At 29.3% G+C, this 12747-nt stretch overlaps 2 protein-coding genes across 2 annotated transcripts; both read right to left on the bottom strand.

Moving 5' to 3' along the window:
* Positions 1–5950: 5950 nt before the first annotated feature.
* On the bottom strand, positions 5951–6971 carry LOC105784010 (40S ribosomal protein S29). Its single transcript, XM_012609755.2, has 3 exons — positions 6808–6971; positions 6445–6544; positions 5951–6145 (listed from the first exon to the last, which is right to left on the bottom strand). Exons 1-3 carry the CDS (start codon positions 6867–6869, stop codon positions 6137–6139), a joined length of 171 nt encoding a protein of 56 aa, XP_012465209.1. The 5' UTR covers positions 6870–6971; the 3' UTR covers positions 5951–6136.
* Positions 6972–10041: 3070 nt separating this feature from the next.
* Positions 10042–12583, bottom strand: LOC105782823 (FAD-linked sulfhydryl oxidase ERV1). The gene is made up of 6 exons (XM_012607831.2): positions 12393–12583; positions 11499–11573; positions 11376–11423; positions 11126–11190; positions 10478–10555; positions 10042–10263 (listed from the first exon to the last, which is right to left on the bottom strand). Exons 1-6 carry the CDS (start codon positions 12570–12572, stop codon positions 10149–10151), a joined length of 561 nt encoding a protein of 186 aa, XP_012463285.1. The 5' UTR covers positions 12573–12583; the 3' UTR covers positions 10042–10148.
* Between the last annotated feature and the right edge of the window lie 164 nt (positions 12584–12747).

Below are 12747 nucleotides of genomic sequence, written 5' to 3'. Positions count from 1 at the left end.
AGAGATTCATTTATTTTTATATAAATAATTTATTTCAAAAACTTTGGTGGGTTATTTTAAATTTATGTGGGATCAAAAATTTTGTGAGGTCAATTTTAAATTTTTTGTGGATTAATACATCAATTGTATAAAACAAATTTGAAAAATTATAAGTAATATTTTTTTGTGGGGTCATCATCATGGCTCTCCATTCTTCACGTCAACCTCATAAAAATTAAAAAAAAAAATTCAACAAATATTTAAAAATATGTATAGAAATTAGAAAGCATATTTACGTCTATAATGAAGTATACGTAAACTGTCATATGAACTGTCACTAGACCTGTCCTTGGGTTGGGTCATCCAGCCCGAAGGCCCGTCCAAAAAGTGAGATAATTCAATAAATAATTTTTATTTATTTAATTTTATGGGAATAATATAAAATAATAGGATGATTAATATTTTCGGATCTTTAACTTTGCTTGTATGGTTTAAAATAATAAGGATTACATGTTATATTTTAATTGAATACTATTTTTGACTAAATTGACATAAATTACCCATAGTCTCTCTCCAACACATAAATAGAAGCATAATGCACTTCAGCGCACTTAAATCCACGTCCTTCTATAATAACAACAATGCTCATGTCAAAAATTAATCTTTACGAGTAAAAGACATTCCTCCCACCCTTAAACCAATCTTTTTTGAAATAATAACTTTAAATCACAATTTTTTTTCAAACTGTAACTTCAATTACATCGTAAAACTATTTATATATCATATCGTGTCAGGTCGAGTCGAGTCGCAACTCAATATCAAAAAATCATGTTCAAAGCTAAAGTCTAGTTTTGGGTCATCATCAATATATTATTTCATCATTAACTTTTTTTTTCTCAAAAACAACTCAAAATAAAAATAGGAATACAACTAAGATCAAGATCTTTTGCTATAATCACAATCTGTAGATCTATATTACGTTAATCAAAACTTTCATAAACCTTAATCCAATGATTAGCCACAACATGATCCAAATGTTAGTGTGATTAGATTGAGATTTAAGTTTGATAGAAAAAGGGTTTAATTATGAATTTCTATCTTTTTTTTTTTTACTAAACTGAATATTATATATATGAACTTTCTCGAGAAACAAACAGCAAACAAAATTTACCTTTGAAAGTGGAGAGACATGAAAAGAGCTTCCAAGCAACAGAGAAAAAGAAGTTGATGGTGTAAAATGGAAAACTATTGCAAACACACTTCAAGTTTTTAAATACATATAATCATTACCGTTAGGGTAAATTACATCCACGATCACTCTAAAATAGGGTTTATTCTATTTTGACCATTCTAATTTATTTTCTCAATTTAGTCATTCTAAATAAGATAATTGCGTGAAATAGCCATTGACGTTAAAATTTCCGTTTTCTTTTAACGGATTGCTGATGCGGCACATTAACACATTGAGTGACTGACACATGATATTTTTTGTCGACTTTTGACTAAAGTTTAGGGACCTCCCTATAATTAGTCTAATTTTTCCCCTAAGCTTTATAGAGAGGTCCTTAAACTTTAGTCAAAAGCAAACAAAAAATGTCACATGTCAGTCATTTAATGGGCTAATGTGCCACATCAACAATCTGTTAAAAGAAACATAAATTTTAACAGTAAAGACTAATTCGCACGATTATCTTATTTAAAGTGACTAAATTGAAAAAAATTAAAGTAAAAAAGACAAGAAAAATGGCTTGTGGTTATTGGAAGCAAAGTTAAAACCCATTAAGTTAAATTAAATTAAATTAAAAAAGATGGAAGGTCTATTTTCAATGTCTCTTAAAATCTCCATTTCCCTTGTTTTCAACGCATATTTGTACAAACCTCCAATTTCAACAGCTACCCATATACCCTTGAATTCTCAGCAGCACTAGTTTAGTTTTAGCTTGAAATAGTAGGGTCAATTATGTTACAAGTCATTGTATTTTTCATACATTTAGAATTTAGTCTTTCTGATTTCCGGATTTAAAAATGCAAGTATCATTGTTACTATTGTTAATCTTTTTTGGTTAATTTCAATATCGTTACAACGCTATTTTTGTTGCATGGCTATTAAGTGAGGTGTTTTGTTTTTAATTTAAAATACTACACCAATGGATTTAAGAAAAAACTTTAATATGATTAATAATTGGACCGAATTTTGAAATTTAACGAGCGAAGAGACTAAACTCTTTGAAATTAAAAATTTCCAAATGTACAAAAAAGTAGTAGGGACTTAGAACCTATTTTAGCCAAATATTAACTTTAGGGAAAAAAGCCTTAACTGAAAATAAGTACAATTATGCAAATATTTTTGTTTTATTATAATTTTCTTATTTGCATTAGAATAGATATATATATATATATATATATATGATATACTTATGATGTGAGTGAAAAAGTATATATCTATAAAACTAATATAAAAATAAACGAGGCTTAAATACATTTTTTCAGAAATTTACTTAAATATAAAATTATAAAATATCCTCATAGTAAAATTTGATATTTTATATAAACAATGTTTTTTTTTTGTAATTTCTCAACTGAGTGAGATCCATTAATAGCGACAACTCAATCAACCCTTTAAAATAATAGTATAGATATGTATAGTGATAGGAATAATACTTGATGTACCATCAGTGCATGAATTTTATGCACCATCAATGAGTAATAACATAATATTGCATAATTAATTATAAATGTGTGGAATACTTCTAAATAAATATTAATAACTTTCGTGTTTATGGTGTTAATATTTATGTGCAATCGCTTTTAGTTAATTATGTTTAAATAAAATTGTTTTATTCATTTCTAAGTCCTCCACCGCTTTTGTTCTATTCAACAATGATATTTCATATTATTATTTATTGATGATATGTGAAACTCATACCGATAATGCATCAAATATTATCCTAAACAGCAAATTTCCCATAATTTTGTTAATTTTATAAGATCAAAAAAGTATAAAGAAAGTGACCCATTTTCATTTTCATTTTCTTCTCTCCCATAATTTTTCTTCAAATGGAAAGTACCTTTATTTATTTATTTATTTATTAGTATATTATATAGTAAAAATGATTTTGATCCACCATGTGTTTAAAAACAAAATGCTGTTTCAATCATATAATTTCCAATTTTTCTTTTTTCATTCTCATTGGTCCTCCATTTGGTTGCAAGGCTTACATCAAATGCCCTCTGTGTTTTGTTCTATTGTATATAACTCTCTTTTACTTATTTCCCTTTTGATTCTTCAATTTGTACTCAAATATAGGTAGAAGGGTTAATTACATTAAGTGCCCCAAAACTATAGTTTTGATTCTACATAGATCCTTAAAATTTCAAAACATTCACGTCTTTGTTTACTGCGTAAATAGCTTGGATGTGACATTTTTTAAAAGAATAAAAAATATACATAGTGCTATTAAAATTTATGAGGAATATATTTTTAAATATAATACACATAAGATCTAAACCGATAAAAATTAGAGTATTCTTATGCATTTAACCCTTAAAATAATAATGAATCTTTACTCTTTTTCCCTTTTAGGACCTATATTTGGGTATAAATTGAATGCAGCACTTCAAAGAAGATACATATAGTTATCACACATATGCTATTCTTTGCATGTTTTTATTTTTATATATCAATTGATGTGTCATTAATAAGTGCTGTAAAGTGTAGTATATGTAGAGGGCCTAGTAATAACAACAAATATTATAGAAAGAACCCCATTGTTAGGTTGTGGATATGGTATGAATGGTTGAGGATAATAAATTTTGAGATCCTAGATTCGAGTCTCATCTTATGTAAATGTGCGTCTAGTGCGTATAATGAGTAACTCTTATTGAAACAGTAATAAACTAAGGGGATAAATTATGAGATGATGCTAGTTAAAACTTTTGTAGCCATGTTACTTAGAACATACTCCATAGAATAAATTATATAAGTGATGCTTTGTTTAATTAGGGGGGGTTGGGCATCACTTATCCCACTTTCCAAGTGATTATAAACTTCAAAAAAGAGAATTCTTTTGTCTGCACCCACACCTTTCCAACATTGCCTCTCCATTCCACCATGTTCCTCACTTTTCCTTTCGATAAAAGTGGCCACAATCTTGGATAAGAATGAGTTCCAAATATTAAAATTCAATTTCTAGATTCTGAATTTGTTAATTAGACAACTCAAGTTGGTTTTAAATTAGATTATTTTAATACTTAAAATATTCAAAATTCTAGGTTTTAGTCATCAAAATTCTTTTTTATATAATTTAAAATTCGGGTTCATTTTAGGGTTTAATCATTCAAGTTATTTATTCAAGCCTTAATTCAAAATTTAATGTATTTCATATTTGGCTCATTTCAGAGTTCAGATCTATTGACTTTTTATAATAAATTAGATAGTCAAACTCGAGGTGAAATTGATTGGATTAGATTTTAAGGTTAGAGTCAAATTGGAAGGTTGGTCAGTCCTGCATGGTTCGATTTTTTGGCATGATTTCATTGGACTTTATTTTTTCTTAGGAATAACATCAAGGGCAAGCTTTGGTCGGACTCAGTGCAGGAATATAATGAAACATATTTTGACGAATAGGAACTTGAAGTGCAACGTCTAGATGAATTCTTAGAGCTATTGATCTCCTAGCTTAATTGAGATTAATTGCGGAAGATGGGATAAAGCTTGAAGAAGAAATCTAGACAAGCAAGTTGGTAACTTGGATCATTGCAAGACTTTATGTGTTGAAAACTTAAGCTCTTTAACTAGTATGATTTATTGGTGAAGCTGACTTATCACCATAGGTCTAAGTGTTCAGTACCAACATTCATAAACAATGAAAATAGAATGATGATGATGAACCAAGTCCAAGTCCAATTGGCAGAAGGCCAGAAATAAATACCATGTTAAAAATAGAAAATAAACTTTTCTCCTAATGCCATACTCTTAATATACAAAATAAATTGAAAACATGGAAGTGGCTGTACAAGAAAAGGATGAACAAGGTTGAAATAAAAAAAAAATGCCAATGCAAGCCTAATTGATTCTCATGTTTAGTTCACAAAGCATTACTAAAATTTGGATAACTATGGGCTACAACATGCGTGTCATTAATTTACTCAAAATGCAGTGAGCTGGTTGATATACAAAGCAATTCCTTCCTAATTCTACAAACATGATACTTCATTTTTATCTGAAACACACACCCAAAGATAATAACAAGGGTTAATATAATTTTTTGTTTTAAACTTGGCAACTATATTCACTTTAGTACTTATACTTGGCAACTACGCCAATTTTGGTCCCTGAAAATTTTTTTATATTTTTCCAAGTTCAAGGATCAAAATGGCTTTCCAAGTTCAAGTACCAGAGTGAACCTAGTTGTCAAGTTGAAGGGGCAAAAATTGCATTAACCCTAATAATAAAAACAAAGCTTTATTTACAAAATGATGCTTGCCATGATATAGCCTATACAAACCATACTTGTATATGGCAGTATACTGGTTATCCAGCCAAACAATGACAAGTCTCCTAAGACACTTAGGAAGCAAAATGAAAAGCATACCGATTATATAAACTCAATCTGCATTCATTCCTTTTTTTTCCCAAATCAATGAAAATGAAAAGCATTAATTGAAGTATATAAAAAGCAAAATCCAATATACAAGTTTGAACCCCAAAAACAACAACAGAAACAAAAATGGAACAAAGCATATTTCAAACACCAGAACTACTTTGGAAGATGCATTGAATCCATGTACAACCAGTCCTTGGAGCATAATAAACAAGACATAATACTAAATAACAAGAATCAAATGTGAATGTGAGACAAAAGCTTTGCCCCCAGGTTTCAAATGTATAAAAGACTCAACCTATAATTCCATTTATATTAACACATGAAATGCTGTAAATCAAACAGGACCATCACATTGCATAGACAAATTAATAGCAAGCTAGCATTAACCTTTCATTGAAAAACAACAATGTACTCCTTGTAAGACACTTCAATGTCCCATAATAGATTCAACAAAAACATTTTCTTAGAAGTTTTTCTTTGAATTCCAAAACCTTACTACAATAGCTCATACTTGGACAAATTCCTTTCCTACTTCACACCATATAAATTCTTCAACGGTACTGCAAACAAAACCAAAAAAACAAAAAGATACCCAGAGGTCAAAAAGCTGATATGAGAAATCATTAATTATGTCACTAAGACTAGGATGTGAGTGTCAGTTATGGGTATGCATCCGACAAGAGTATAATTAGACTATTTATGGCTTTACATATGTTGGAAGATCATCGGAAGTCATGTACTTGTAATCATTTTATCGGGTACTTCGAGAAAAATAAGGGATCCAAGCAACATAGATAAAGGGCCATATCCCCATTTAGTTGTATGGGACACAATTACTTCAAGAAGTCGTTAATGTTACCTTAATGAATCCAATTTCCTTGGCATTGCTACGGAAGCACTGTCTGCAACACATGAGCCCATACTTCCTTATGATGGCATGGGGGTTTCCACACACGCGACTATATTTAAAAACAAACAAAAAACCCAATAAATTAAAAAAAAACTAACCAAGGCAAAACCACACAATTCATAACACAGAATGTTAAATCGTTACACATAAAGATTGTAATGTTTAATCGTTAGATCAGGCGCTCAAAAATCAATAACCCAGAATTTTATTGCAGTTCGTTAAACGTAAGTGATACACATAAAGTGTCGACAATGAAATAATCTAATTTGAAATCTGGAAGCAATCAAAAGAAATGAGAGAAGATGAAGTTACCAGGCGCGAGAGCCAGGCCCGTAGGTCTTAGGGTGAGAATTCCAGACGTTTGAGTGACCCATGATCGATCAAAGCTCTGAAAGGCAAAAGGAGGCTTTAGAGCTTATTGAGAACCTAGGAACTTGACGATGGAGTTAAAATTGTGGGAAAACAAGGTATTTATAGATGGGTTCCAAAAAACCCTAGTTTCAACATTTTGACCCAATTGTTTTCTTTTGGTCAAATGATGGCTTTAATCCTTGTACTATACTCAGCTCATGGATTTAGTCCTTATATTTTAATTCCACATAATTTGCTTCGGTTATTGTACTTGATTTTGATTTTAATGTTTAATTTTATACCTGAGAGTTTTTTTTTCAATTTGGTACCTAATTTTTTTCAATTAGACACTTGAATTTTTTTATACCAACTAAGTACATAAGTTTAACTTCAACGTTCAATTTGATATTTAAGTTTTTTATCTCCCAATTCAGTACTTATATATATATATATATATATATTACTATAGCACACGTGTCAAATATTAATTGGGCTACATGATACCATTTGCTCTAGGCACCAAATTAAACATTGAAGCCAAACTCATGTACCAATTTGGAACAATAAAAAAACTCAGATACCAAATTAAACATTGAAACCAAACTTAAGTACTAAATGGTATGTTAACCCACTTGCTTCTACTACTACTACTAATATTACCTTAATTCAAATAATATCATTAAAAAATTAATTTAATCAATAAGGGTTAGATGCAATAGTTCGACACATTACACTAAGGGATGATTCAAGTTTAAACTTTAGAGATACTATCTTTGGGAGGGACAACACAAATCCCGATATGGTTAATTTCCATGGACTGTAAAACGGACATAGAACATATCTTGATTTTACCCAAAAGAATTATTACTTTGCTCATATAAAACTTCTCTAAAAAAATAAGCCCAAAACAAATTAATGAAAAATAACTATTTTAAGTAGATTTAATCACACCCAATGAAAAAAAAATATTTTATGTTGAAAATATTTTTTAAAAATTTATTCAATACTGAATATAGGTAGAGTAATAATGAACTTGTATTTAATGTTACTGAACACGTGTTTAATTCTTGTAATTTTTAATTGTTCTATTTAAAGATGATATAAAAAGTATAAAAGATAAAATGTTATTATAATAATATTGTTTATAACTTAAAAGAAGGGATAATTTTATAATTTCACAGTTGAATTTAAAACTCAATTAAGAGTGATACTTACTCGATAAAATGCTTAAATATAATTACTAAATAGTTAAAACTTTACCTTTAGACAACTTGAAAAATGTTGAGTTCTAGGTTCCAATTTTTAAAAAATTATCACTGGCTAATGAATTTTTAATGAGGTTGTAATGACCAAATATAGCTTAAAAGGTATTATAAAGATGACAATTATAACTTTAAATTTGATGTTTGTTAAAATTTAATTTTCACATTAGTTTGTCGTTTGTGGTTTTAATGTGAATGGTCAAAATGATTAAATTATGTAATGTGGATGTTTAAATTGTAATCTAAAATGAATTTTTATTGTTATAATTGAATGACTATTTATATAATTTACGATTTCGAAAATATAATCACCAAATATAAATTTAAATATGTAATGAAAAAAATCCTAAATTAAACATATTATAAAGATGACAATTATAAATTTAAATATAATGTTTATTCAATTTTAACTGATGAAGAAAGTTGTTGAAACACAAAGTTTAGTTTTAAATTAATTGTGTATAGTAATTAAAATATATTATATTAAATTATTAAAATTGATAAAAAATTTGATGAAATTTTAAAAATAATATAAATATTTAATTTTAATAACGATAGTTTAAATCTATGACTGAGTGTGTACATATTTATTTTTTCTGTAATCTATGACTAAATCAATTATAGCAATGATTATTGACAAATATGATCCTTGTTGTTTGAATGGGTATTCAATATAGATATATTTTATAAAGAAATTATATTGAAATAATATTCATTTTAAACTTTAATCAATAAAGACACGTAACAAATAACTAGTGTGTCAAATGACAATTTCTTAATTGTGTCATATTGGAACGCTTTCCTTAGTTGTAACTTCAAATTGCTATAGTATTTATATTAGATTAGGATAACGGATGAAAGTCGCACGGTTTGAAACCGTGTCCAACAAGTGTTTGACAAGTCAAAATAACTTATTTAATATCTTTTAATTTTAAGGCTTAAAGAGTAGAAATGTCACTAAACTTTGACAACAAAAAATTCAATTAAGCCTTTCTGGAAAAAATGCACTCAATTAAGCCTTCAAACTCTAAAATTACATCAATTAAGCTATTTGATTAATGGTTTCCGTCCTTGACCATTACGTGGCTGATGTGGCCATTAACAACGCTGGCATGATGATCCACGCCAACAACAATTGTTGACGTGACAGAGTTACGTCATAAAAAATATATATATATATTTTCTTTAAAACAAAATTTAACCACCTGTCATTTTTTTAAAATTATAAAAAATTATAAATTTGTAAAATATTATTAATATTTATAAAATGTTAATGAAAATTAAAATTAAAAAATAAAATTTATCTAGAGTGAATCTGAAAAATTAAATGTCCAAACTATATAAAGTTTTAAAAACAATATATTTTTTAAATGAGAATTGTAACAATGTATTAATTCTATTAGTATCTTTTAGACTATATAAAAATAAACAAATAAATATATATAACTTTTAAAAAATTTATTAACTCTACTCAAAATTTAGGCTATATAAAAATAATTTAAAATAAATAACTAATTTTATTTTATCAATTCTACTTTAAAAGTTAAAAATGTGAATGTATACAATTATTTGTATACCTAACCATAAATAAGAGTTCTCACAATTTATTAAAATAAAGTAATAAACTGGTTTTATGAGTATTTTAATTGAATATATTATCCTCCATAATAAATTTGGACAATTATATGTCTAGATTGAATCTAGAATTAATTTTTAATATATTCTAAATTTTACTTAACATTATTATATTTTTAGTAATATTTTATAAATTTATAATTTTTAAAAATAAATTATGTCTCTGGACAAATGATTGTTCAAGTGATTTCAAACATAAAATTTTAAATAATTTCTATAATTTATTTTTTTATCTTTTTTGGTGATGCGACAATATTCGTGTTATTAATAATCATGTGAATAATATAACGGTAAAAAATGAAAAACTTTTGCAATTTGAAAGTTTGAGTACTTATGCATTTTTCGTGAGAGAGCTAAATTGATTTTTGACGAAGTTCGTAAATTCTTATAACATGTCGTATCGATTCAGAATTCAGTATAGTTCATTGTAGTTCCCTGTAAATCACAGGCTCGCTGCTCGCACTCAAGCTTGCCCCACCTCGCATCAACTCGCTCACATGGGAATGCCACTTTGCCAAGGCTGTTGGAAATGACCAATGTCAACTAACTAGGATAAAGCTAAGGAAAAAGGGTCAATCTAATATGGTTTGGAGCTTAAGAGTTAAGGTACATGCAGTTCGGAATAGTAGGTAGGGCACACCGGCACAGCCGCGAAGGCAAATATGCCAATTGACATGCAAGCATTGAACTGTTATTTTATATTGGTGCATGCATAACTGAGAAAAAATTTTTACCTTCGGTTAATGACATTGTGCACATGACACAGCCATTGAGAAAACTCTTCATGTGATCCAGCTTGTACCGGGTTTGCTCTGAGAAGCATTCATGAAGAAGATATCCATCAGGAAACATTAATATCATAATATCACAGGAGTCTTTGCAAACAACACTTATAGGAAGAACCTCCAATCCGAAACTTTTATTGATTGAAATCAGAGCAAATCTGGGACATTGCAGAACATTATGAATAAACCGGACAATGGTTAAAACGACCGACAGCCTTCCTCTCCTTTCCTCACAAATGAATGACGGAACAACTAAATGAAACCAACAAATTTATCAATTATAACAGCTAAAACAACTGTAAATATTGATTTAATGAGGTCTTGGTTTGGAATACTTCATATTTCATTAGGTCGTCCTAATAACACCATGACCGGATTATGCCTGTTTTCTTGTCCTTTTAGTTTTAGCTTTTATTGCATGCTACTTCAAATATCAAACATGGATGGGGAGGGAAAGCAGAATAGCTTCCTGGTGTTACTTAAAAGTCCTTTTTGATCATACAATCTAAAAGAAAAAGGTAACATAAAATGGTAACCGGAATTCTTTTCCCGGCATCTACTACCAGAGAAAGGGCTGTGGAGAAGACAAAAATATACCTTAAAACTTCTTTGAAATGATCTGCACATTCATTGCAAGGGTACATTCGGGATAATATTGACATCTGCAAGCCAAAAACCTTATAGTTAAGCTGAGCAGCAGTTTGACATCTTTTAACTAAACTCAGTTCATTTTTAACCCAAATCTATAAAACTTGGAACTTCATTGAAGCTTAAAGATCTACAAAATAAGGAGATTAAGATATGAGAATATAACAGATTTTAAGCAAGTGTGGGTGAGGCAACATACCAGCTGTTTTACATCCTTCTTTTGCTGCCTTGTTGGACGTTCGGGATACTGAGAAAAAACAATGGTTAAATCATATAGACAAACAAACAAAGAAAGAAAAGGCAAAGGTATAAATGTGAAGACCTGGGCGGCAAGGGTGTGAAGAAAAGTCCAAGTTGCTCTTCCAAGTTCTTCTTTAGTCACCGGTGCAACAGGCTTCTATTTAATAAATAATTCAACCAAGCGTTTTAATTTCAGAGAACTACAAAATGGGTGTCCGAAATGATAAATAGATCGTCAGTATCAAGTTTGTCCACTAAAAAACAGTGTGACATTGACATTTTATCAAACAGTTAGTGAGCAACGTCATTTTTAAAAATTTAGGAGCCTTCGAGATCGATAAGCAGGTAAATAAGCATGTTATTGGGAATTATCCACATTTATGGAAAATAAAAAATATGGGTATCAAATAATAGAAAGTCAAAGATATGGGTATCAAATATTGGAAAGTCAAAGATATGGGTAACGAGATATTGGCATAATAAAATCTGAGATATTTGCAATATATGGTCCCTAATTGTAAAGTGACTTTACAAGTTGATCCCTGAACCTCAACTATAAATAAGCATGACAATCTCTCATTCTGTATCTCAAACTTGCCATTCTCTACTTAAGGCATTGTTTTCTCTCTCTCTCTTTGTAAATTCTCACTTGTATTTTGGAGTGAAATATATTTGGTAGTGCCCGAGAACGTAGGCAAAATTTGCTAAACCTCGTTAAATTCTTGTGTTCTTTATTGTATTATTCTGCATGAATTGTGAGTGTGATTGTAGTGACTTATTGTGCTATTAAATTACGATTGAGGGATATTTTGGCTAGGAAAGACCTGGTACCTAAGCGATCATTGTGATCCACCTCTCTTTCCTGGGAATTGAACTTATTGTGATTTTTTAGTACAATAATTTTACTCTTTTACACGCTTCCGCACAACACATGTAATTGATGAATATATTGGGGGAAATGCAAGTAGGGAGATACCTTGACGAGAAGATGGGTAGTGGTGACAGGTGAACCGGCGTTTAGTTTTGACGGAGGAGGAAAGGTGAGAGGGGGTTTCTCGGTGGGTGATGAATGGTTAACCTTTCGGACGAAATTGGCGATATAGAAACTTTCAACTGTTTGGAACAATGGTTGGAATGGGTTCGGATTTTCAGTCATCTTCTTGCTTGACCGAGAATGACAATGATGGCAGAAAATAAAAAGCAGGTCGGAATTTAATTTTTATATTTTGAAGATTCTTAACAATGCTTTAATAAAATTTAATCATATATATATTGAATTTAATCTTAATACACAATCGATGTGAGATTGATGGTCGTCTTCGGACCGAAAC

The sequence above is a fragment of the Gossypium raimondii genome, chromosome 13 (assembly GCF_025698545.1).
Source record: "Gossypium raimondii isolate GPD5lz chromosome 13, ASM2569854v1, whole genome shotgun sequence".
Classification (NCBI taxonomy): Eukaryota; Viridiplantae; Streptophyta; class Magnoliopsida; order Malvales; family Malvaceae; genus Gossypium; species Gossypium raimondii.
The sequence above is the reverse complement of the archived record's forward strand: the minus strand, read 5'-3'. Positions and strand labels throughout refer to the sequence as shown.